The sequence below is a fragment of the Heptranchias perlo genome, chromosome 8, assembly GCF_035084215.1.
Source record: "Heptranchias perlo isolate sHepPer1 chromosome 8, sHepPer1.hap1, whole genome shotgun sequence".
Classification (NCBI taxonomy): domain Eukaryota; kingdom Metazoa; phylum Chordata; class Chondrichthyes; order Hexanchiformes; family Hexanchidae; genus Heptranchias; species Heptranchias perlo.
Genome location: NC_090332.1, coordinates 30,258,016 through 30,285,853, shown reverse-complemented (window position 1 = coordinate 30,285,853; position 27,838 = coordinate 30,258,016). Strand labels below are relative to the sequence as shown.

The following is a 27,838-nucleotide window of genomic DNA, read 5'->3' as shown; positions in this document are numbered from 1 at the left end:
GGAGTAGAGTTTCCTGTTTAGTGTCTGGGCATAAAGCATCCATTCATCTGCACATTTTGTTCTTGTGCTTTCCCGCCACCTGCACACTGATGGGCTGAAAGCCTTTCTTATTCATATATGCCTTGTTGTTGTTAAGTGACTTGATGAAGCAGTCCCCCTTGTTTGATAGCTGCTCAAATCCAGGTGGTACCGTGTGAGGAGGGTTGCACTCTCTGGCACTCCACAACAGCATTTCCATAGCTCAGTATTGCAGCGTGCCTGCAAAGAAGTGCAGCCAATTTTCAGGCTTCAGCTGACCATCACTGTCACTGCATGTGCCAGTCCCGTGTTTCATGGTAGCTGTAGAAAATGTCACAGCTTTGCATCTGCCTCTCTGTTAACGGACCCTGAGACGGCAGTTCACACAGTCATTGCCAGATAAATGTGACAATGTCTACAAAAATGGTTGGTGGTATTTTGCTGGCTTATCAGGCTATGCTGGTTCTTGATCATCCTGGCATGCCTCATTTCATGTAGTGCCACTGAAAGTGTGACATACTGTTGTGTTGTTTGAAATTCACAAGCTTTCGGAGGCTTCCTCCTTCCTCAGGTGAATGTTGTGGAAATGAAATCCTCGAACCCTTCGCATTTATAAATCACAGAACAATACCTGGTGATTACAGATAGTCTTTCCAACTGCCCGTTGCCAAGGCAATCACAGTGTGCAGACAGAGAGGTGTTACCTAAAAGGCCACCAAAACACCAAAACACCAAAAAAAACAGAGAGAGAGGCAGAAACATAGAAAAGACAGCAAATGACCCGTTATATGAAAAACAGATAACATTTGTTCGCTGGTGGGGTTACGTGTAGCGCAACATGAACCCAAGATCCCGGTTGAGGCCGTCCTCATGGGTGCAGAACTTGGCTATCAATTTCTGCTCGACGATTTTCTAGATTATGTGCCCAAATCTCTGGAAACCAGAAACTTGAACGGGCAAAGAATAGGCGGAGATCAGTCAGGACTGATCTCTGCCAAATTTCACACACCATTACATCCCGTCGGCACCCATTTTCAAATGTAATGAGTCTAAAATTGGCCCCTATAACTCAACTAACAGTATGACCCAAGATAACTGAACTCAAAGACAGTAGTAATAATAACATAATTATTTACCTGACAATCTAACAATTTTTTTTTACAGGTGATAGACTGAGACACTTATGTTTCAATCCAGCAGAGGTTATGTACTTCAGAGTCTACATAGATGCTTTTTGATGCTTACTGCAGTGAATTGCTTACACTATATGGTGTGTCAGAGACCAGAGTGATAGATTTGGGATTTTTGACAGAGGTTGGCTGATCTCATTTCACTGGAAGCTCTTAACAGCTATATGGAAGAGGTGACCTTTGTCACCAACTCCTGGGCTGGATTCAAACCCACACCTTTACATGTGAAGAGCAGTGTTAGACTGCTTTCCTTGGGTACTGCACCAAGCAATCCACTAGAGGAAAAACACACTGTTTTAAATAGAGCTGAAAAGAAAGAAAGATGGACTGTTCCGATTTGAACAGGATGGCAACTGTTACCAGAGCAGCCGGCTCACAGCATCAGTTCCATATATTCTGGGACATTGGGGCCACATTAATTTTTGGTGATGTCTGTCCCATGTGCAAATTAGCATTCCTAGCACTGTAATCTGTCTTGTGTGAATGCTGTTTTTCTCATGAGTATATGTACACCTATACACTCCTCTCATTTTAAAAAGGCAATGCTCAACTTTCATGAGATTTTAAGTTTATTTTGTTTTATTCCTAAAATGGCATACTTAAATGGAAATTTAATTGAAAAATCAATTCAAGCGATCTTCCGTTTTTAAAGCATATTTATTAATTAATATTTGTTTCATTCCACAACTACATAATCTGATGGGCCCCACCAATAGCCATAAATATCTTTAAAGCATACAATCAATAATACTATCTTATGCCTATGGCTTTCTCCAAAATCAAGACATCAAATAATTGACAAATTAAACTTTACATTTCTTCTAAAATATATCAAGCTGCTCGCCACAGTTAAAATAATTTTGTAATGGCAAAAAAAATCAGCCGAGGTACAGTCAATTATTAAGATTGCTTTTATTGCTTTGAAAAACCAATGATTCATGAATGTTTATAATGTTGATTTTCTAAAGTGTAAAGTAGAACTGCGCAGCTATTTCTTGAAACAAGTTATTTTTCTCTACTACTGACTAAGCAAGAGAAAATAGGATCAAAAGCATAATCATCACATCATATTTACAATTTGGGGAAAAAACAAAAACAAGGCACAAATATGAAAAGATGTGTATTAGATATCCGATAAAAATCATAATCTACTTATGCTAGAACAATGATACACAGCAGTGGCCTGTGTTTTACATAAGGTATTACTTAGATTGGAAACATGCTGATATTGTAACCATGGAAACAAACCAATTTCTTCCAGCTTACAGGCGGAAGCAGGAGGTAAAAGGGTGATATTTGCCAACTCATGCTGAGGAGAGGAGAAAAGGTCCAAATCTATGAGTCAATGGCGTCTATCTCCAATGGTTTCCATATTCTTATATATTTCTAAGTACACTGTTAATGACTACTTTGTGTGACTTAGATTGGTGACCAAAGGTTTCTATCACTAAAACCAAGTTATTGTGTAAACATGTAATCAATAATTATTTATTTTAAAGGAGGGCATTCATTGTACTCTTTTACATTCTAGCATAGAAATATATCTCCCCCCTCTGCAAGCTATTGTCTTTGTTTAACAAGATAACTATCAAATTATTTATTATAGAAGCATCAGTCATTCTTGTCAGTCATAAATGCTTCTTATATAGATTTTCCCACTTATCTTTGCAAATATTTTTTAAAGGTGTACCTTTATTACTAACCTTACCCAGAGTGTGGCTCAAAACTGTGGGGGGAAAAATAAACACTGCCAAACCCCTGTCACCAAACATCACTTGATAAAAATCAAGGCTTAGTTCTCATGAATTTTATTACCACCTGTTACTTTAATCTACAGTTACATGTTTTGTAAGCTAAAAACATTTCTGTGTTTAAAAAGAATATTTTACTTACATTTGTGTTGAGAACATATTAGAAATGAGGCTATCATGTCATTAGAAGTATTCGAGTTTTGTGCATTGCATTATCATTTTTACAAATTATTGTAATTCATGATTTATGATAACTTTTTGAATGCAACCACATTGTTCAAATATGGGGTCTGTGGGATGTCTATCTATTTTTCAGTGTATTTTAAAATATTTCATGTTTTTCTAAATGATTAGTCCTCTGTTCTGACAAAACCCAGTGACTTGTAGTGCTAGAAAACTGTATAACTAGAAAACCCTCAAAATCACGACGATGTTTAAGAATTTTAGCGGCATATTGATATACAAATGATTTTAAATCTTATTTTCTCTTGCTTATTAAATAGTAGATATACAGAAGATGACCTGCAGTTGCTAGGCATTGCATAAACTGCTGGTTTGTTAACCTTGCATGTGCTCTATTGCTTATTCTTAAAGCCTGTTCCAGGTAAAATATTTGAAGTAACAAATTGCTGAGAACAGGCAAATGCTGATAATGCAGGAAAGCAGATATATTTCCACAGCTGAGGTTGAATAAATCAGGTTTTAGAAACTTCATGGATTGAATAACTTTGTAAGAAAGGCAATGATAGTGTTACATTTATAACTGTACAACATGTTTACATCCCTTTTAAATGAATAAGTTGTCTCAGCAGCTTCATCTTGTCCTTCTAAGGCACCTGGCCACACCAGCACAAGCCTGTAAGTAATAATGGTTAAATAAATTTTATACAATATATATTGCATATCCTTTTTAAATGATATATCCAATACCACTTTAATTTTAATGCTTTTAATAATAATTCAAACATAAATTAGAATGCTGGAAAACAAACACGATAAGTTTCCTATTCTTTTAAATAGGAACTCTTTAATTGGAAAATCTATTTACTTATACAAGAACATTCCTACCATTATGCCAGAAAAGAGCTAAGAATTACAACAGATTAGTACATTTTAAAATTAATCTGACCGGTTTAACAGAAATATTTTATAAGGAATTATCACAATTCAGCTTTATTCTAGGAGTAAATAAAACCATTTTGAAAGTGCACAGAAAGATCTTTTAATTGAAAACCAGTGCACATCATAAAACTTCTGACTTTCTAAGGTGGCCAACCCGGTTTTGATTTTAAAATGTTAAACAAGTTTTGTTTTGCCACACATGAACCTGTGAAGTGTCTTCTTTCAGCATCAACATCGGCATCAGCAAGCCCAGTGGTATTTAGAACTCCTCTGACACTCCACCTTTTCATGTTGGTTAAATCTGTTTATAGAATACCCCCAGCTAAGTGTCTAGGGTGTAATTTGCAAAATCAACATACACTTTAATTAACATTTGGCAGCCTTCCTAGAACTCTATTGTTTACACAATACCACACCTTTATGTCATAACCCTTCTGTTAAATTCTTCACTTAATTTAGAATTCTATAATAAAAAAAATTACTATCTGTTTGGGACTGCTAGCTCTTTATGATATTGCAATAATTAACTAAATCATTGATTCTTATGTTTGCTTTCCTTTTGAAGTTTATTTTAATAAGCTTTTCAGGTTTATATTTGAAATTAGTATTTGCTCCAAAAATCTACTTGTGTCCTGCAATCTTAAAAGTAATGTAAAGTCCAAATCTATTTATGTAAAGTGGTGTCTTTGTGGCTACACATTGATTGTCTGATAATCATTAATCTCAATGTTCCTTTATCATTGAAATAATTTTCTACTTTCTTTTCTTTGTTTTTGCAAAGTACAATTCTTAACGACTCTTTCAGCAGTCCTAATAAATAGAGAACACACAAGGGGGACAATGAAATAGCCAGTTTATTCCACGAGTGAGAAAGACCTAATAACTCATGAATGACAAAGTCACCAGTGAGTTATTAAAGGTCTTCTTATGGGCCCATTGCATCCGTCACTGTCGCATGGGCAGCCTGTGAAATGGGGTCAGGCTGTTGGTGGGTGGGAAAGTGCAACTGCAGTCACTCATCCCACCCACATTGAAAATGGCAGCGCTGGCAGGGTAGCAGGAGTGCCATTCAACAATGACAACTTGCATTTATATAGCGCCTTTAATGCAGTAAAATATCCCAAGGTGCTTTTAATTCATTTTAAATATATATTTTCTAAATTATATTTTATACTGGCAAGTTGTTAGTATTAGAATTGCAATATTAATAATTCTACTGCCACTAATGGCAAAAGAAAGAATTTTCCTTTAAAGCAAATATAGAATTTGGGAAATTAGTACCCCAACTATTAATTAAAAATATAAAATGATTCTTCTCCAAATTGTTTTCCTTTTTAGTAGTAAAACCAGAAAGTGATTATTTCTGGTTTTACTACTAAAAATAAATTATTAATAATAAATAATAATAAATAAATAAAGCATTATAATAATTATAATTAGCTCTGCAGACCTGCCACATCCAGTTGTAAATGGTGGTGGACAATTAAACAACTAACGGGAGGAGGAGGCTCTGCAAACATCTCCATCCTCAATGATGGCGGAGTCCAGCACATGAGTGCAAAAGACAAGGCTGAAGCATTTGCAACCATCTTCAGCCAGAAGTGCTGAGTGGATGATCCATCTCCACCTCCTCCCGATATCCCCACCATCACAGAAACCAGTCTTCAGCCAATTCGATTCACTCCACGTGATATCAAGAAACGGCTGAGTGCACTGGATACAGCAAAGGCTATGGGCCCTGACAACATCCCGGCTGTACTGCTGAAGACTTGTGCTCCAGAACTAGCCGTGCCTCTAGCCAAACTGTTCCAGTACAGCTACAACACTGGCAACTACCCGACAATGTCGAAAATTGCCCTGTCCACAAAAAGGACAAATCCAATCCGGCCAATTACCGGCCCATCAGTCTACTCTCAATCATCAGCAAAGTGATGGAAGGTGTCGTCGACAGTGCTATCAAGCGGCACTTACTCACCAATAACCTGCTCACCGATGCTCTGTTTGGGTTCCGCCAGAACCACTCGGCTCCAGACCTCATTACAGCCTTGGTCCAAACATGGACAAAAGAGCTGAATTCCAGAGGTGGGGTGAGAGTGACTGCCCTTGACATCAAAGCAGCATTTGACCGAGTGTGGCACCAAGGAGCCCTAGTAAAATTGAAGTCAATGGGAATCAGGGGGAAAACTCTCCAGTGGCTGGAGTCATACCTAGCACAAAGGAAGATGGTAGTGGTTGTTGGAGGCCAATCATCTCAGCCCCAGGACATTGCTGCAGGAGTTCCTCAGGGCAGTGTCCTAAGCCTAACCATCTTCAGCTGCTTCATCAATGACCTTCCCTCCATCGTAAGGTCAGAAATGGGGGTGTTCACTGATGATTGCACAGTGTTCAGTTCCATTCACAACCCCTCAGATAATGAAGCAGTCCGTGCCGCATGCAGCAAGACCTGGACAACATCCAGGCTTGGGCTGATAAGTGGCGATTAACATTCGTGCCAGACAAGTGCCAGGCAATGACCATCTCCAACAAGAGAGAGTCTAACCACCTCCCCTTGACATTCAACAGCATTACCATCACTGAATCCCCCACCATCAACATCCTGGGGGTCACCATTGACCAGAAACTTAACTGGACCAGCTATATAAATACTGTGGCTACAAGAGCAGGTCAGAGGCTGGGTATTCTGCGGCGAGTGACTCACCTCCTGACTCCCCAAAGCCTTTCCACCATCTACAAGGCACAAGTCAGGAGTGTGATGCAATACCCTCCACTTGCCTGGATGAGTGCAGCTCCAACAACACTCAAGAAGCTCAACACCATCCAGGACAAAGCAGCCTGCTTGATTGGCACCCCATCAACCACCCTAAACATTCACTCCCTTCACCGCCGGCGCACCGTGGCTGCAGTGTGTACCATCCACAGGATGCACTGCAGCAACTCGCCAAGGCTTCTTCGACAGCACCTCCCAAACCCGCGGCCTCTACCACCTAGATGGACAAGGGCAGCAGGCACATGGGAACAACACCACCTGCGCGGTCCCCTCCAAGTCACACACCATCCCGACTTGGAAATATATCGCCGTTCCTTCATCGTTGCTGGGTCAAAATCCTGGAACTCCCTTCCTAACAGCACTGTGGGAGAACCTTCACCACATGAACTGAAGCGGTTCAAGAAGGTGGCTCACCACCAGCTTCTCAAGGGCAATTAGGGATGGGCAATAAATCCTGACCTCGCCAGTGACGCCCACATCCCATGAACGAATAAAAATAAATTATAATTATAATTTGTACAGGGTATAGCAGTACCATGCAGTAACATCTGGATAATGCAGCAGTCCAATCAAATAGTACAATCACACTTCACTTTAAATCACATAACTCAGTTGTGGAGCTTATCATTCGTTGCTGTCCAAAGGGCCATCCATTGCTGGTAAAAAAAAGCAGAATAAAATCACCCCTTCAACTGCACTTGTGTATGTTTTATAAATTGACACAGCAATATTCATATAGAATAAAAGAATTTTCATTTATAAAGCACCTCCTTACAACTTCAGGACATTCCAAAGAGCTTAACAACCAATTTAATTACTTTTGAAGTGCAGTCACAATTGTTATGTAGGCAAATATGTTAGCAAATTTATGCATAACAAGATCCCACAAACAGTGAATGAAATGAATGACCAGTTAATTTGTTTATGGGAAGAATGTTGGCCAGAAAATGCCCTGCTTTTCTTCAAGTAGTGTCATGGGATCTTTTACACACACCTAATCAGAAAGAGGTGACCTCAGTTTAACATCTCATCTGAAAGATAGCATGTTTGAAAACGTAGCATTTCCTCAGTACTTCACTGAAGTGCCAGCCTAGATTATGTGCTTAAATTCTGGAATAAAAATTAAACCCACATTCTTCTGACTAAGGGTGCATTTACACTATGCTCAAGATTTCCCGCTTCTGCAGAATTGGGGTTTGTTGCCAGCAGGGCAGAGATTCTGTCCTACACCTCTGCTGATCTTCAGCCTCAAGGTCATTTGAATATGCATTCACTGGGGAGTCATGCCAAATTGGGGCAAAGGTTTGCTTGGAAGTCTTTGTGGTGTAGAGGCGCAGGGAGCCTTTGTATTGCGCATGAAGCAGGCATTTTTTTGTTACCTTTTGGGCTTGTGCACTCCATTTCCCTGAAAGCAATTGCACAGGCCCTACCATCTGGAAAACATTTTTGGAGTCCCTCCAATGCCATTGGAATGTTGGACACCTTGGAGTAAAATGCATTCCTACCATCCAACATTCTGAAGACACAAATCGCGAGAAATACATCAGAGGAAAAATTTCCGATTTGCATTTAGTTTCCATGTACCCTCCCATATGTAGATTGTCCTCTGTTGGACCTGGTAAGTGTAGAACAGCTGGGGAGGGGGGAGCACAGCAAGGCAAGGAAGTAGTGTCCCATCTGATTGTGGTTTACTGTATGCTGCATAACTTTGCTCTACAATGGGGTCAACACATGGTGCCAGTGAAGGAGAACCTTCAGCATGATGTTGGAGAGGACACTGATACGAACATACGAAATTGACAGGCAGGAAAAGACCAGCTGGTCCATCAAGCCTACTCCATGATGACATAGAGGATGGGGAGTAAGTAGAAGGGTTTCAACAGTTGCCTGAAGCCAGCGATGTTTGGTAGCAGCTTCTAGAAGAGAACTTCATCTGAACAATCCATACTCCTCTGCATTAACAGTCATGTCCAACATGTGTTCTAGTCCTTCCACCCTACAATCAACAGCATCTGCCCAAATTGATATTCATGTCACCTGACATTGCAGGACCGTCAGCTACTACAGGAATACTGTTCGCACATAAATTTCAAACAGTTTTGTGGTTTTACTGGCTTACAGAAAGGTCTAGAACTATTTCTCATCCTGGTATGAGCCCATAGTACCCGTCTGATATGCTCTTTTACTTGCTCTAGTGCTTCTACAAGGTAGATACAATATGGGAGGCCAGAGGCTGTTGTGGTTCATTCAAGGGCTCATGAGATCCTCACGGTTGGAGACGTTCAGCAGCTCAAGCCTGAGAAGGCCTAGAAGCAGACAGAAACAACTCAACATCTACTGGGGAAGTCTAGTCCATCTTGCTTTCTGACACCAGGATGGACATTGGTTCAAGGGTTTATAAGACTACAGAAGAATTGTCATTCTGAAAGTTGGCATCACGTTCTATTCCCATGGCATAGTTACCCCTGCTACCAGGCTATGGCTCAATATTACTACTGATCTGCCTGAGACTCTAGGAGATTAGTCAGGGTCAAGACCAGAGCAGACTGGCAGCCAGAAATCCTGCTCCACTGCATTTCCAGCAGCAGGGCAGGCCTCCAACATATACAGGCCTTCAGTCTAGATGCACTGATTTCTCAGTCTGTATATTTAATGAACACTCATCTGTCACCGCACTTTTCAGGAAAAACATTCACAAATTGTGGTGGAACCTTTTACACAGCTTAGGGCTCAATTTTGAAAGGGTGGCAGGTTGGCAGCGGGGGGCGGGGGGGGGGGGGGGGGGGGTGAAGGTGCACGTGACCTGAATAAACAAACTTACCATTTCCGACACGATCGCATCGTAATTGATGTGATTAACATGCTCTCTGGATTTCGCACCCGGTAGCCAGCCTGATTGACAGGCTGGCTGCCGTCGGGAGCTGCAATGCAAGGGGAGGGGAGAGAAAGAGAGAGAGCGAGACATCAACCACACTCGATCGGAAGATCAGGGAGGGGGAGAGTGGAAGATGGGGGGGGAGAGTGGAAGATCGGGGTGGAAAGGGGAGAATCATGGGGGATGGGGAAGATCGGGGGGGACATCGGGGGGGGTGAAGAGGGGGAGATCGGGGGAACATTGAGGGGGTGAAGAAGGGGAGATCGGGGGGACATCGGTGGGGTGAACAGGGGAAGATCAGAGGGACATCAGGGGGTGAAGAAGGGGAGATCGGGGGTGGGGTGAAGAAAGGGAGATTGGGTGGGGGAAGAGGGGAGATCAGAGAGGGAGACATCGAACATTGGAGCAGGATGGAAAGATAGGTTGATTTTGTGTTTTAACTTTGTGCAATGGTTTTTTATTTAATTTATTTAGTTTCTTGTTCCCTGATCCGGCCCTTCACGTTTGGTTTCACCAGGCGTGAATCAGAGGCCATGGGAAAGCCGCCCAGGTAGGTTAAAAATTGTTCTAAATTCCTAATGTGTCACAAGTAAAGTACCTTAAGTACCTCAATGAGGTACATTTGGCTCTTTAACTATCATCCCGCCAGCTTTAATTGGTGCGTCTATGGGGAACTCGGAAGTCAGCGGGTTGGAGCCGGGTTCCGAACCCGAACGGGATTTCCCCGATTTTCGGAGCCCCCCCGCCCCCAATGCACCTGCAATTTCCTGGGAAAATTGAGCCCTTAGAGTTTTGTACCTGTCAGTGGAACAAAAACTGACACTAGTAAATGTCAGTCAATAGTGGCATAGTTGGAAATGTTGATGGTACATGAATAGTTTGATGAGTGCCCAAAAAATATAAAACCATTCTGAAAGAATTATGATAACTCTCAGAAAATGTCAGATTTCTTTAGGAAGTTAGAAGTAAGTGCAGCATGAATTGTGTATACAGAAGCACAGCAGTGGGTATTCAAGCACTCAGAAGACTATGCTGTGTGGTAGTGCATGGTATAAATTTTATTTGTTTTTAACTGAAATAAGTAAATTTATTTGCATGAGAAAGATTATCTCTATCATAGTATCATAGTAGGTACAAGACAGGAGGAGGCCATTCGGCCCATCGTGCTTGTGCCTAATCTTTGAAAGAGCTATCCAATTAGTCCCATTCCCCTGCTCTTTCTCCATAGCCCTGTAAATTTTTTCCCTTCAAGTATTTATCCAATTCCCTTTTGAAAGTTACGATTGAATCTGCTTCCAACACCCTTTCAGGAAGTACATTCCAGATCATGACAACTCGCTGTGTATGCTCACATATGCAGATAATTTTGTTTGGTGTGTGTATATGGTTGAAATAGATACCATCTGCTTGGAAATTAAAGTGAATGCTGCTGCATATTTATTTCTGATATGAGAAAATGTCTACCATTATCTAATTATATATATAAACCTCGTTTCCAAGTCCCACCTTTGCTCCTTACATAATCAGTAGTGGTATAATCAGTTCTGTAGTCTGAAGTGTGGTTCTGTGCAAATTTTTGTTTCATCCTAAGCTGTGGCAAATAAAAAAAATTACCATTATAATCTCATATAACATGTAATTTGTGCTTAGAAGAGATTGTGTGACTTTTTAAAATATTTTCTAGATTGTGTTGGTTCTTCAATTGTAAAGACTGTACATAAAATAATGAATTTTTCTGGGCAGATATTGTTTGTTAGTCCATGAATAAAGTCTAAGTGGAGTTGGTGAGACCACTTGTTTGGAAACTAAAGTATTTAAATAATGATTTTAGAAAATAACTTTTAATTTAGGACTATATAACCCTGTTTTTTTTTCCGAATTGTTTTCTTTCCTTTGTTGTTGGCTTCTCTGAGTCACATATCAACGGAAGCTGAGAGAATGGGTGGGTAGGCAACCTACTCCCAGGCTTTCATCAATCCCAGTCTGAATTGGTAACTGATAGGCACACAAGAGGAGCACGAGGTGACTTTCCTTTCCCTGTGTGGACGCACCTGATAATTCAAATGGCAGTCAAACCCACGTCCCACCGTTCTCTGGTGCTCCAACATGTTGTGTCAGTTTGCTATTTTCAGGCAGTGACACTCTTATTATCTACTAATACTATGAGGGATTTCAACTCTGAATGTTTTACATACTTTAAATATTTTTGTCACAAATCCTGTTTTTAGATTCCTGCCATTCAGCAATCCAAGTAGGCACAAAACCCATGAGCCACTCCTTAATACTGGCAGCAAATATGGACCTATTGCTTATGGAACTAAACACTTTAGAGTGACTGAAGAAACACCAAACAAGAATAAGGTAGGCAAGCAACAAAATAGCACAGTTGACTTTTCATGTATCTGAACAATTTAATAGTAATTGACTATTAGAGTGTCTCAGCATCTATAATCATCTGTGAAAGTGTAAATTGATAGTTGTTTGTTTGCAATATAAATGTAACTTTTCAAAATCTGTAGATGAATTTTTGTATTGCTATTGCAAACTGTTCATTGGTTTAATTAAGTGTTGCTTGTTTGCAATATCCATTGCTTTGAAACCGCAAGAAAAGGGGAATGCTAATGTCCTGAAGGTAAGTTTACCTATCTATTTCATCTGAATATCTTCAATATTAGCAAAATCAATGTTGATAATGTTTATCAATTTGTGGCCTGGCAGCTAGATTCAATACTTTGAATCTTCTTAGGGAGCGAAAATAAAAATGACTTACCTTGCAGCAAGTGCATCAGCTATTTGGTAAGCAAGAAACACATAGCTTATTGATGTGGAAATAATAAAGAAATCTGCAGCTCACTCTTCATTGTTAACATCATTGGGAAGTTGTATGAAGAAAAGGTGGATTGATTTGAGATTTAAATTGGACCAGTTCAATTTCAACTTTGGAGCTCATGCCAAGATAAGGAGGTCAGATTCAACTGCTCATCAACCACAAATGACACTTTTTAGTCACTTTTAATTTGCATCTTCTCCTGATAAAAAACACCCTTTTTTATTCTCAAGAGTGAGTTTGAGCACTTTATTAACATCATCTCAACCCAAAATATGTTATTGCCATGGAATACATTCCAGGATGTTAATCTCTATACTACCCAGAAACTTAAGGGGGAATTTTAACTCTTCCTGCTCGGCAAGAAAGGAGCGACTCCATTTCCGGCTCCATTCCCGCTGATTCCCTATTCCGTACTCCAGAAGCCTCATTAATAAATGCAAATCAGGATCTCTTGATGCACACGGGAGCCCGACGACATTTTAACCCACTCCTGAGTGGAGCCCGCCATGGCCAATTTGCCAAGTAAAGCTTTACCCTTTGATTATTTTAATGTTGTGCATTTAAAGTTTACTATTTTCATTTGTTTTGCCAGTAAAGGTAGCCATAATTCACACATTAGACTGTAGACTTCTGTGATCAAATTACATGATTTGACAAGCAGAGAAATTGGGAATTACAATACTGATTGATACAGGGGACTATCATAGCTTCTATATATTAGAGTACTATAACATTCAATCAATATAATTTATTCCCAACTGTGGATTTTGTAAACACAATTCAAAATGGATGCTTAAATCTTACATTGAGTTACATTGTTACATTGAGTCTATAGCACAGATAAAGGCCATTCGGCCCAAATGGTCTATGCCAGCGTTTATGCTCCACACGAGCCTCATTCCTCCCTACTTCATCTACCCCTATCAGCATACCCTTCTTTTCCTTTCTCCTTCGTGTGCTTATCTAGCTTCCTCTTAAATGCATCTATGCTATTTGCCTCAATTACTCCTTATGGCAGCGCGTTCCACATTCGAACCACTTTTTGGATAAAGAAGTTTCTCCTGAATTCCCTATTGGATTTATTAGTGACTATCTTACATTGATGACCTCTAGTTGTGGACTTGAAATCTCAGTTGGACTCAACAAGAAACTGCTGTTGTCGCCTCCTAGAAAAAATATTTAAAATGGAATGGTGATGTTACGTTGCAACTTTTTACATGGTGGTTTGTTTAAATAAACACAAAGTATTTTTTGAACAGAAAGTGTATGGCGGGTGCAAAGATTGTTTGGTATAAAATTATTTCCTCTGAGGTGGAAACACCATGGCACTTTGGTCTACAGAGCATCACAAACAAATTTACTGAAGTTTTCAACAAAAAAAATTAGATTACTGATAAAAACAGCAGCTAAAATCGGAGAGATGAAGTAGATAATGACAAAATAGGGAAGAACTGAAATTGGCCATAGGTAAGAAATCTGGCGTGATTTTAGAATTTTCCATTCTCCTGTTGTTTCATGCTGTAATTCTTCCCTTTTTCCAATTTTAAGTCTTTTATCTCTTGAAATAGTCACTGATGTTAAACTCCATAAACTCCCACTTTCTTCTGGTTAGCTCCTTTTTTGGGAACAATGGGCCCGAATTTAGCAGGCCTGCGGGTTCCCAGCGGGTGGTCCTCCGGGAGCGTGGTCAACACGCTCGGCGAAATTAGTGGGTTGCCCGCGCGATCGTAGCAGGCAACCCACTAATAGGAATCAATTACCTGCTCCTCCGGGGTCCACGGCGCTGGCCTGCGCGTCGGTCGGGCTGCGCATGCGCAGTACGATCTGTCAGCTGGAGGCTCTCTAGTTAAAGGGGCAGTCCTCCACTGACAGATGCTGCAACCAATGGGACAAATTGCAGCATGGAGCAGCCCAGGGGGAAGGCTGCTCCCAGTTTAATGATGCCTCACCCCAGGTATCATCAGATGGGGTGAGGAGGAGGGGGAGGACACAGATCTTCCCCCCGGCGGGCGGGAGGAAGCGGCCTGCCTCTGCCACCAAGAAGGCCTGGCTCGAGGTGGCAGAGGGGGTCATCTGCGCCACCAACATATCGCCCACCTGCATACAGTGCAGGAGGCGCTGCAATGACCGCAGTAGGTCAGCCGCAGTGAGAACACGAAGTCTTTCCCCTACACTCCGTCTGCCACAACACTGCTCCCACCCCACATCTCCTTCGGCACCGCCAACACTATTCTGTCACATCACCCTTCATACCCACTCACACCCCATCCTCATCTTACCTCCACCTACTCACCTCGCCAGTACTCACCCTGCCACTAACACGCAACCCACTCCTCATACAATCTCATTGCTCCATCCCATACTCACCCTCTCGTGCATCTCCCTCACGGCCAGCCTCACTTAACCTGCCACCACCTGTGCTGCAGCCACAGGGCATGCATCACATATGTGCAGTAGGCAGCGTAAGGCAAACGTCTCGTCAGCATGAAGGGGGTGCACAAGGGTGTCTGAGGGTTTGTCATGGGTGTTACCCATATTGAATTTCAGAGCAACAAACAGCACACATTATATTGACACCACCACTGCCATGTCTCCGCGAATCCTGTCCGTTGTGTCCAATAATGCCCGCTCCTGGGTATCACTATGAGGACCCACCACTGATGCCACCCATCGTGTTACTGCAGAGTAGGTGCAGGTGTATTTGCAGGGCTCGTCCGCGCAGACGACTGAGAGACATCGGCGGTGTAGCCGGCTGCACCCTGGAAGGATGCGGAGGAGAAGGTTTGGAGGGCAGTGGTGACTTTGCCAGCGACAGGTAAGCAGTTGGTGCTGGGGCCAGCCAGGAGCAGCTCGGCATGAAAGAGGCTGCAGATCTCCACGACTACATGTCGAGCGAATCTGCGCCTCCCTCTGCACTGCTGCTCGGAGAGGTCCGGGGAGCTGCGCCTCGGTCTGTGGACCCTGTGGCGAGGGTAGTGCCCTCTGCGACGCGTCTCTCTCTGCGGTAGCCCTCCCTCCTGCTGTGCAGGTGGGCGTGCAACAACACCGTGTTGGGGGGATCCACGTCCCTGCGGCGGACGGCGTGGACTGCGAGGCTGCTGGTGCTGGTCATGCTCTTCGTCCTCCGAGGGTCTCCACACACCACCCAACTGGCAGGTGTTGGTCTGAGGGGTTGCGCAGGGTAGGTGTGTGGTTCCTCGGACTGGGGCTGCGGTTTCGTGTCGGTCTGTCCTCTGGCTTGGCGGGGGGTGGTGGAGGGCAGGGGTTGCCCTATGTGACGCGGTGGCCTCCTGCGTGGGTGAGGGCTCTCCCCAGTGGAGCGCACCTTGGCACCTGCCACAGGCTGCTGGCTGCAACACGCCTGGTTGGAGGGAGACTGTTTCCCCCAGTGTGGGAAACTCACTGCCTTGAACCTAAAATCCCACACTTCCTCTTTTGACAGCTGCTTCAGCTCATTAACTGACCACAACGAGCAAGGTAAGTACACTCAAGTGGAACCCCGCTGGCTTTAATTGCCTGCGGGATTCCCACCAGCGGGGCTTGCGCGCGTAGCCCCACACGTCAGCGCGGTACCCGGAAGTGGCCGGGATTTCGTCGCGATCCGGTCACGTGACCGGAGATCGGGATTTTCGGGGCCACCCCGCTGGGAACCCGCCGGAAACACACTCCTAAAATCGAGCCCAATATGTTAATTCCTCTTATTTTGTAGAATTAAATGCACCAAAATCAGTGTGTGCAATTTTGCAACTCTTATTTTTTAAATAACAATTTGATAAATAGAATGAAAGAATATCAGTCAATTATAATGCACATGTAATAGTGTTCCTTTCACAGTCACTGCATCTCCATTATTTCGTGATGTGAATGAGGTTTCTCAAGCAGTTAAATTGCTGCTTAAGTAACATTCATGACAAATATTTGATTCATCTAACTAAAGAGTCCACAAAACTTTTGAAGGATGGCACAAAAAAAAATAGGAATGCCCTTTTTCGCTGCCCAGGACCCTGAGTTCCTGATAGACAATATTTCAAGAAAAGATGATGAGGGTGATATTCACCTTCCAGCCGTCCATTTTTGTGCTGGAAAAATGGGCACTAAGTTTCCGAATTTTGAGTGAGGCTCTTGCTCACCCGATGTCTGCTAAAACTGCGGCTGATGCCATTTGAGTTATCACTTTTATCAACTTTGCTTACCTATTTATTTGTATCCACTTTTTTGTTAAAAACTAACAGATCCAGGAAAATAAAAATGAAAGTGCACACTTTGACACAATTTTGATCATTTGTCTTCACTGTTGTTAAGCAGATCAGCATTTCACCTTATATGACTGAGCATAAGTTCAGCAAAGCTATCTTGCTTCATGGTTTCCAGCACCCATCACACCCATTGTCCACAATATTTGTAGCAGCTGCTCAGAATATTTAGAAGTTAAAACAATGGATGAGCAGCAATAACACATTGCATCTTGTAAAATCCATTCGAGTGGTTACATTAAGCAAAAAGTATAACCTTAAGATTGAATGATTTACTTATAAAAGTGGGGGAGTGGAAGAATCAAGAAGAATTATAACAGTACTGTTGGTAGAATTCTATTAATTAATTAAAAAAATCAGACTAATTTATGGTGATCATTGCTTGTTTAGAATCTGAACTGCATGTTTATCTTGTTAACGTTATCCTACTTCCTACCATCGAAATAAAAAATATTTTTGTTGAAAACAATAAATTTGTGAGCACAAATGGTTTGTGGAAAAAAATAATAGAAAGACTGAACAAATATTATTAACCAAGTTCATTAGACAAAATAAGAATGTTACATGCTTGAGTTGGAAACTTATGCACCACAAACAACTGAATTGGTTATACTTAAACCCTTAATTTGACAAGTAGCCAATTCAATTTGCAGTGCCCTAAGCTACTTATTATTCTCATGTATCAAACATGATTCTTTTTAGACTATTTAAATTAAATTGTATTTCTGTGCATTTTATTTACTGCTGCTGCTAACTTCACATCTTCAGTTTCAGCTCTTGGCTCTGAATATCTGGAACTGGGAGTAAAGAGCAGAGGACAGTGTCATTAATGTGCAGTTGCAGAGTTTGGTTGCCTCACCAAAAATGCAAAGTTCTGAAAAGGGTTATGTTTCAAAGACAATATTACATCGCTAGCATATTTTCACATTAAACCCTAAAAATATTAAAAAGTAATAGTGGGGCATTGCAGGTTTAAAGTTCTAAGTTAATCATTCACTGAGGGAGAAACGTAAAAACAATTCAGTTGGAAACTATCTTAGTACATTATGTAGAACATAAAGTCAACTTTTCTTCCTCAATAGTTGTAAAATAGAGTGGGAAGTAGAACAGATCATGGATTTAATGTTGCAAAACCCTGGGTGCAGAATCATGGGTGCGACTGTGACTGCTTGCCCATTGCAGCTGATGATTGAAACTGCTGTCAGTAGCATCCTGACAGTAATGAACATTCGGCTTAACGACCGTGATTATGATTGTCATAATTGATGTGCAAGTGCAATGTGCAGGGATCATTACAGCTGAACTTTACAGCTGTGAAGCAAGCTTTGGTTATGGATAATTGTACTTTTACATGTTGATTGGGATGAAATATGCTTTCAACGGACAACTTTGCATTATTCTTTAAGGCCCCATCCATCTTTTAATTGTTGGCATCGTCTGGGCAAAACCACTGCCATAGGACATTGATTTGACTGGCCAACTCTGAGCACTTTAATGTGCTCCTTGGAGCACTATGCACATGGGAGATGGAGCAAAATGGGAATGCAATCTTTCGTCTTCATCTAGTGTAGGGGAGTTACCTGGAACTATTTGGATGATGGCCTTGTACTGAAACTGTCACTATGTCAATGCAACTGATTTGCAAGTTGCTCAGACTAAATTGTACCTCATGCATGACTTAAGTTTCCAGTGCCACATGTAAGTTAATTGCTTTGTTTGTCTTACTTTACTGTTGCCCCAGATGCAATCATTTGAAATAATGGGGCCGATTTTCAGACGGCCGAGCGGGTGCATTGGGGGCTGGGGGGCTCCTAAAATGGCGGAATCCCGGAGCGGGTTCGGAGCCCGGCTCCAACCCGCTCACTTCCGGGTTCCCCAATAATGCGTTCGGGTGCGCGCGCAGCTCCTGCATGCGGGACTCCCACCGGCAATTAAAGCCGGCGGGATGATAATTTAGATACTTATTTAGGTAGTGGAGGTACTTGATAGATCTCATTGAGTGGAGATTTTGGCAGGGTGCAATTTTGAAGGATCCTCAGCGTGTTTCCCTTGCTGTGGGAGACACTCCCTGTTGGAGCAGATGTGTTTCAGCCAGCAGTCAGTGGGCGATGCAAAGGATTATTTGATAGTTGGGGGGAATACCTAATTTATTGCAGCAGGGCACTCTGTCACTTCAGACAAAGTTTTGGCTGCAATACCTTTGACTTTCCACTCAAAATTATTACTTTATACCCTGATCTCTAGTGTGCAAACACATTTACCTACTTTGCGGACCCCCTCAAGCTCACACCGTCAGGATGGGGGCGCCATGGCTGCATTCATCACTTCATCCGAGGACGAGCAACATCACCAGCCTCGCCAGGCTCGCCGTCCACCTCCGCCACGTGGAGCTCCACAACACAGTGCTGTGCCACAGGCACCTGCACAAAATAGTCGTGCAACTATACATACACCCACTGTAGGGTGACCCAATGGGTGGCATCAAGTGTGGGTGTTCATGGTGAACCTCATGAAAGGGAATTATTACACAAGCCAGTCAAGAATGGCCAAGACGTGGCAGTAGTGGTGACAATATAATATTTAATGTGAGTTGAACAAAAATGAAATATAAATAAAAAACATGACAAAGCTTCAAACACCCTTGTGCATCCCCTTTGTGCTCACAAAGCCTTTGCCTTACGCCTCCTACTACTCCTACGTGCTACTTCACTGTGGCTGCAGTAGATGTAGTGGCAGGTTGCTCTTGTTCATGCCCTGACCGATTAGATGCTTTGGGCCGACGCCCTCTGGGTTTCCGTGCCCGTGAGGGCCCCTCCAAAGACTGCTCCACCTGCACCTGTGAGAGCGCTTTAAGTGGCTTCCCCACTTCCATGTCCCCTTTCGCCATCATCCCTCTCCTGGGCCAGGCCCAAATCATTCCTACCACTCTGCTGGATGACAGTTTGGAGGACATGTGTGAAGCCTTGTAAGGCCAGTGCTAGTGTATCTGTCTGCCTGTTTAAGGCGGCAGAAAGTTGCTCACCCTGAGTCCGAACGGCCGTTGTCAGGGCCTCAATGGACTCATTGTTGATCCGTGCTTGAAGCTCGATGGAGGCTAGCCTTCCCTCCATCGCAGATATACCCGCACTTACCCACGACACTATCTCAAAGATGCCCTCATGTTCCTGTGACAATATCTCGGAGATCACCTCCTGTACCTGTGCCACCATTCCACTCATGCAGGAGTTGGACTCCTCCATCCTCTGCGCGATTGTGGAGAGTGCACGTGGCACCTGTTCCAGCACCTCGCAAATGTGCTGCTGCCCCTCGATCATTCTCCTTTTAAAGGATGGCCCCCAGGGTTCAGCATCTGTGTCGAGCTGAGCTAAGCCTGGAGAAGAGTGCGCCCACCGACGCGGACTCTCCTCAGCTGCCCCTGCCACCAGTGTCTGCTCGTGCTCACGTGTGTGATGACTCACCATGTGCAACCCCAACTAACTGAGGGCGGGGACCCACCGGGGTGTGTGTATCTGCGCTAATGGATGGCTTGCTCACATGTGACGGCCGGCCTCTGAGGAATCACCTTCCGCCGTCACAGTGGTCGCTGAAGGTCCTGTAAGAGAACAGAAGGCAATATTAAGCATGATGACAGATGTTGAGGTACAGAAGGTTGCAAGGCATGTTAACATCATTTGCTATTGTGAGTGCTGAATGTTAAAGTTCTGTCACCAGCCGTTTGTCGGGTGGCAGTCTTGGCGTCCCCAACGGACAGGCACTCGAGGGTGCAGCTCAATTCAAGACTCTCCTGCTCCGCATCCGTGAGGACGATCTGATGTTGCGGCCCCCCCTCCGGTGTTCGCCCTCTCCCTAGCATTCTGGACTCTCTTTGATAAGGGGAGAAAGTAGAGAGGCGTGAGTGATGTGGTGAAGTGGCCAACTGCTGAATGCATTGGTTTGGGTGAGGTTGACCGTGAAAGAGATGCATCAGAGGGTGAGTATGAGACAGAGCCATGACATTGTATGAGGATTGGGTTGAGTGGTAGTGGTGGGATGAGTACTGGGGAGGTGAGTAAGTGCAGGTAAGTTGAGGATGAGGTTTGATTGGGTGTGAGGAGTGATGTGATAGAGTAGTTTTGTCAGTGCCGAAGGAGTTGTGGGGTGGGGGCGGTGATGTGGAAGACGGTGTAGGAGAATGAGTAAGTGTACTCACTTTGGCTAACCTCGTTAGGTCATTGAAACACTTCCTGCACTGCATACAGGTGTGGGAGACGTTACTGCTGCTGGTGACCTCCTCTGCCACCTCGAGCCATGCCTTCTTGGTGGCAGAGGCAGGCCACTTCCTCCCGTCCGCCGGATAGAAGATCTCCCTCCTCCTCCTCAGCCCATCCAGTAAGACTTGGAGTGAGGCATCATTAAACCTGAGGTCAGCCTTTCCCCTGGGCTGCTCCATGGTCCTGTGTCGTTGTTTGCTGCAGGATCAGTCATTGGAGGAGTGCCCCTTTAAATAGGGCTCCTCCAGCTGACAGCCTGTGATGCGGGTGCGCAGTCCGCCCGCTGCGGAACGGACGGATTTTACTGGGCGGGTTACCCACGCATCCAGTCGCCACCCCCCTGCTGCCAACCTGCCTCCCTGGTAATATCGGGGCCAATGTTTGTAATACATTGTGAATGGATACAAACCAACTATAACTTTTACATGGAAACAATTTATTAAATTTTTGTTTGTGGAAATCAAAACACTGTAATGCAACTATTTGTAACTAATGAACCCTATTGGTAACTATGGAACTAATCCAGCAATGTGGACTCAGGTTTCTCATCATTTACTTACTATAACCATTGCCACTCAATCATTTTAATTTTAGTGCATAAATGACATTGCCTACATATTCTTGCTAAACATCTGAAACTCAAACAAATGATTGCAATACTGGTTATTTTCTAAAGGCGTATCAATTTAACCATTAATCTTAAAGCTTAAAAATAAATGAGACGCTGCTCTTCACTTTAAATGTAATTCTAGCTGTAAGTACTATGAAAAGTAAGTATTTACCCCTAGATACGCCCCAGGAACTTGTTTTTTCTAATAATTCATATTGAAATAATCACATTTGCAAGGCTCCTCCATGGAATACTGATCAACTTGAGAGCAATGATTTAGCAAGATAAAGTTATTTTATACACTGAACTATGTAACCCAACAACTCAAAGTCTATTTGCATTTTTTCCAGTAAACCCAAACTTATCCTCATTTAACCAGCATTGATAAATCAGAAAATGTATGAAAACTCAGCATATTTGTAGGTATAATTATGAACACATCTACTTCAAATCGTTTCATTAAAATCATGCTACTTATTGAATTTTGGGGGTTGGTTGTAAAGAAAAGACATTTTAAAAAGTTGTTTTCTTTTTGTAATCTGATTAGGTACCGTGTAATTATTTGGGCGAGGTGTGGAGACAGCATGATCATTGATAAACATTTAAAACAGCCTAAGCTATTGTCAAAATGAAAATGTTGGCTCAATAGTCCACCAGGGATAATATTGCCCTCAATATTTTTTGTAACCATTAGGAATATTCAATCATTTGACACAAGTCAGCAGGTTAGATAGAGTAAAAAAATCTATGGGTTTGATTCATGTGTTACGCTTCCAAAAAGCCAGCAATGCTAAATCTAAATGCATATTAAACAATTACTAAATATGTGGATGAAGAGAAAATAATTAATCGCAGCTAACATGGATTTCAGAAAGGAAGATCGTGCTTGACAAACTTGATAGAGTTCTTGGGCTCAATTTTCATAGGGCGGCGGGATGGCAGCAGGGGTGGGGGGTCAATGGGCGCGCGGCAAACCTGGATAATAAAAACTTACCGTTCCCCACGCGATCGTGAGTTAATTGGCGGCCCTTGACTTGGCTTTAGGGTTTGCCGTCCGAAAGCTGCACAGTGGGTGGACTGTGCACTCGCAAGACAAGCTGTCAGCTGGAGCATCTACATTTTAAGGACCATTGCTCCAATGGCTTTTGCTGGAGCAAAGACCAAGAACACACAATATGGAGCAGCACAGGGGCAAGGCTCCAAGATTTAATGATGCCTCACTCCAGGTGCTACTGGTCGGGGTGAGGAGGAGGACGGAAATTTTTTACCCAGCTGTCAGGAGGAAGCGCTCTGCCTCTGCCACCAAGAAGGCCTGGATCGAGTTGGCAGAGGAGGTCAGCAACAGCAACATATCCCGCACCTGGGTCCTGTGCAGGAAGGGTTTCAATGACCTAATCAGCAAAAGTGAGTACACTTACTGATTCTCCTGCATTCCGTGTTCCACATCACCACACCCGACCCCCCACCCCCACTCCCCCCCCCCAATTCATTCTGCACTGCCAAGACTACTCCATCACTTCACTCCTCACACCCACTTAAGGCTCATCCTCAATTTACCTGCACTTCCTCAGCACTTCCTCACCTCCCCATTTGTGACCCCACCACTACCACTCACTACGATCCTGATCCAATGTGATGTCTCTGTCTCATACTCATCCTCTGACGCACGTCTTTCATGGTCAACCTCACCCAAAGCAATGCATTCATCGGTTGGCCACTTCACCATCACTCACTCACACGTCTGTACTTTCTCCCCTTCCAGAAGAGAGCTTAGAATGCATGCGAGAGGGCGAGGATTGGAGGGGGGCCTCCGCAAATAGTGGTCCTCACAGACGCGGAGGAGGAGGTCCTGCAGATCATCCGCACCCTTGAGTGCCTGTCCATTAGGGATGCCGAGACTGGCACCCCACAAATGTCTGGTGACACAACCTTAACATTCATCACACATAACATGAATTGATGTTAACAATGCTTGGCATGTTGAACACCTCAGTATGCTCATCGCAACATGACACATCTGTGATGATGCTAAATATTGCCTTCTGTTCTCTTACAGACCATTCCACGACCGCAGTGACGGCAGAGGGTGATTCCTCTGAGGGAGCACCGTTACATCTTAGCAAGCCATCCACCAGTGCAGATACTCACACCTCGGTGGGTCCTAGTAGTTAGTTAGTTGGGTTGGCACCTGATGAGTCATGACATACATGTGAGCATGAGCAGACACTGGGGAAGAGGCAGCTGTGGAGAGTGCGCGTTGGTGGGTGCACTCCTCTCCAGGATCTACTCAGCTGGACACAGATGCTGAATCCCAGGGGCCATCCTTTAAAAGGAGAATGATCGAGGGACAGCAGCATATTTGCGATGTACTGGAATAGGCGCCACGCACACTCTCCACAATAACGTAGAGGATGGAGGAGTCCAACTCCCACATGAATGGAATGGTGGTACAGGTACGTGAGGGAATCTCTGAGATAGTGTCACGGAACGTGAGCAACTGTCTGATATAGTATCGCACGTAACAGTGGAAATGTCTGAAATAGTGTCGCAGGTAACTGCGAAAATGTCTGAGATAGTGTCGCAGGTAAATGCAGGAATGTCTGCGATGTAGAGCAGGATAGCCTCTGTTGAACTTGAAGCGTGGCTCACAAATGAGTCCATTCAGGCCCTGTCAATGGTCGTGCGGACTCAGGGTGAACCACATTCTGCCGCCTTAGACAGGCAGACAGATACATTCGCACTGGCCATACAAGGCATCACACATGTCCTCCAAACTGTTGTCCAGCAGAGTGGTAAGAATGATGTGGTCCTGGACCAGGAGAGGGATGATGACAAAAGGGGACATGGAACTGGGGAAGCCACTCAAAGCACTCCCACATCTCACCCATTGCCCCCCTCACAATCAGTACTCGCAATGCTGCTTCCTCTTCAGGTGACCGAGTCAGCCCCTGCACAGGTGCAGGTGGAGCAGTCTTTGGAGGGACCCTCATGGGCTCCAAAATCCAGAGGTCATAGTCTGAAAGCATCTAAGCAGTCCGGCCATGGACATGAGCAACCTGCCACTACCTCTGCTGCAGCCACAGGGGATGCACCACGTAGAAGTGATAGGAAGAGAAAGGCTAAGGATTGGTGATCACAAAAGATATGCACAAGGGTGTCTGACAGACTGTCATGTTTTTCATTTATGTTTGGTTTTTGGTAAAGTCACATTAAATGTTATCATTCTTACCACTACTGCCACGTCTTGCCCATTCTTGAGTGGCTTTTGTGATAACGCCCTTTCATGTGCTTCACCATGAATGGTGACACTTGATGCCACCCAGTGGATCACTTTACAGTGAGTGTATATGTAGTTGTAGGACTGTTTTGTGAGGGTGGGGGGGTGGGGTGGGGCGCTGGTGTTAGCGCTGGTCTTTCCAGGTGGTGTGAGGATTGAATTCTTCTCACTTTCTAATCTTACGAGAACCGTTCACATACGAGTGACTCCCTGGCCTCAAGAGCAGCCAGGTGAGCTGCTGCTCTGCCCATGGGTTTGTCCTCTTCCTCCTCCTGCTCCTTCTCAATGTGGATGGCAGATGTGGATGGTGGATGAGGGCATGGGGCCTCCTCAACCGGTACCCCTTTCTGTTGCGCCATGTTGTGCAGGACACAACACACTACTATAATGTGACCCACTCTCACTGGTGCGTATTGAAGCGCTCCCACAGAATGATCGAGGCACCGAAATCGCATCTTGAGCAGCCCTATCGCATGTTCAATTATTGACCTGGTCGCGATGTTGTTTTGACACTATTGCTCGCTGATGGTGTTCCTCAGAGGTGTCGTAAGCCATGTGTACAGGGGCTATCCCTTGTCCCCGAGGAGCCAGCCCTTAAGAGTGTTTGGTGCGTGGAAGAGGCCCGGGATGTTGGATTCCCTCAGAATAAAGGAATCTGGCGCACACGTGAAGGAATCTTTTGCGGTGTTCAAAAACGAGCTGAGAGTTGATTGGGTGATACTCCTTTCTGTTGATGAATAGTCCTGGCTCGTGTGGAGGTGCTCGGATTGCTATATGCAAACAATCGATTGCACCCTGTACCCGTGGGAAGCCAGCCATAGAGTTGAATCCCACTGCCCTCTCCGTCTGGGTGAGGTCATCCATGGGGAAGTTGACGTATTGCGAGGCCCTGCGAAACATGTCGTTGGTGACCTGCCTTATGCACTTGTGTGCAGATGACTGAGAGACCCTGCCAATGTCACCCTGGAATGATCCGGAGGCAAAGAAGTTGAAGGCAGTGGTGACTTTAACAGCAACGGGTAATGAGATGCCACAAGGCCCAGCGGAGTGCAGCTTGGCATGAAGGAGGCTGCAGATGCCTGCGACCACCTGGCGACTCACTCTCAGCCTCCGTATGCACTGCTCCTCAGAGAGGTCCAGGAAGCTGAGCCTCGGTCTGTAGACCCTCTGGCGAGGGCAGTGCGTCCTGCAATATCGCTCCCTCTGTTGTTCCCTTCTCTGGTCTTGTGCAGATGCCTGTGGTGCATCATTGTGTTCTGGAGCTCCAAGTAGTGTAAGTGCACGCCGTGCCTGGCGAGGATGTTGATGTTGTTCGTTCTCGGATGTACTGGTGAATGCAGCCATCGCGCCCCCATCCTGATGGTATCAGTTTGAGGGTGTCTGCAAAGTTGGTAAATATGTGTAAACAGAACAAATCTGAGTGTAAACCAAGGATTTTCCTGATTTCCCCCCCCCCCCCGCCCCCAACGCACCCGGACTTCCATTTGAAAATTGAGCCCCTTATGCGGAAGTGACAAATATGGTGGATGGGGAAATGAAGGGGTTATGGGACACGGGCCTAAATTCTAACAATGAGGTGGGATCTCAGCAGCGGTCGGGGGTGGGGGTGGGGGTCAATAAGCTGATGGGAAACCCAGAAAAAGTTTTTGTGTGCGTTCCCAAGTGATCGCCACTCAATTGAAGCCAATTGAGACCTCACCTGGAGTAATGGAGACAGTTTTGGTCTCCTTATCGAAGGAAGGATATACTTGCCTTGCAAGTGATGCGACGAAGGTTCACTAGATTAATTTCTGGGATGACAGGGTTGTCCTATGAAGAGAGGTTGAGTAGAATGGGCCTATACGCTCTGGAGTTTAGAAGAATGAGAGGTGATCACATTGAAGTATATAAGATTATGAGGCGACTTGACTGGGTAGATGCTGAGAGATTGCTTCCGCTGGCTAAAGAGTCTAGAACTAGGGGGCATAGTCGCAGGACAAGGGGTCGGCCATTTAAGACTGAGATGAGGAGGAATTTCTTCAAGCAGAGGGTTGTGAATCTTTGGAATTCTGTACCCCAGAGGGCTGTGGATGCTGAGTCATTGAATATATTCAAGGCTGAGATGGGTAGATTTTTGGATGCTAGGGGAATCAAGGGCTATGGGGATCGGGCGGGAAAATGGAGTTGAGGTCGAAGATCAGCCATGGTCTGATTGAATGGCGGAGCAGGTTCGATGGGCCATATGGCCTACTCCTGCTCCTATTTCTTATCTTCTTACTTAATTCAACTTCCAGGTTTCGCATCCTGAAGCTGTGCAACAGGGGTACTGCGCACCCACATGACGTGATTTAAAGCCTACTATTTAAAGGGCCAATGCAACAATGCATTTTGAAGGAGAAAGGAGTAAGAAGCAGAATGGAAGCATATAGAGGAAAGGCATAAAGAGGATGCCACCCTGGAGATACTACAGGCTGCTGTGAGAAGCAGGAGGGAGGTGTAATATCCACCTGACAGGAGGAAAAAACCTGGTTCTGCCACCAAGAAGGTGTAGCTGGAAGTAGCAGAACAGGTCAGCAGCAGAAGCACAGTGCCCCAGTCTTGGCTGCAGTGCAGGAAGCGATTTAATGACCTAACCAGGTCAGGAAAAGTGAATACAGTTACTGATTCACCTGCATTCTGTGGTGAACATTACCCCCTCTCACACTGCTCTGAGAAGCCTACTCCATCACATCACTCCTCACACCAAGGCTCAGTATCAAGTTACCTTAACTTTCTGTGCAATTCTTCACCTCCCCATTTGTGCACCCACCTCTCCCACTCACCCCAATATTGATGCAATGTGATCTATCTATCTGATAGTCACCCTCTGATGCATCTCATTCATTGTCAGCTTGACCCAGAGCAATGCATCCATCG

The 27,838-nt window shown here is 44.2% G+C and overlaps 1 protein-coding gene across 1 annotated transcript in view; it reads left to right on the top strand.

The window, feature by feature from the left end:
- Positions 1-27,838, top strand: part of spata17 (spermatogenesis associated 17) — a 228,164-nt gene that overhangs the window by 119,962 nt on the left and 80,364 nt on the right. Inside the window, exon 9 of the mRNA XM_067988320.1 lies at positions 11,952-12,084. Coding sequence (XP_067844421.1) covers positions 11,952-12,084 — 133 coding nt within the window. The remainder of the gene's footprint in view (positions 1-11,951; positions 12,085-27,838) is intronic.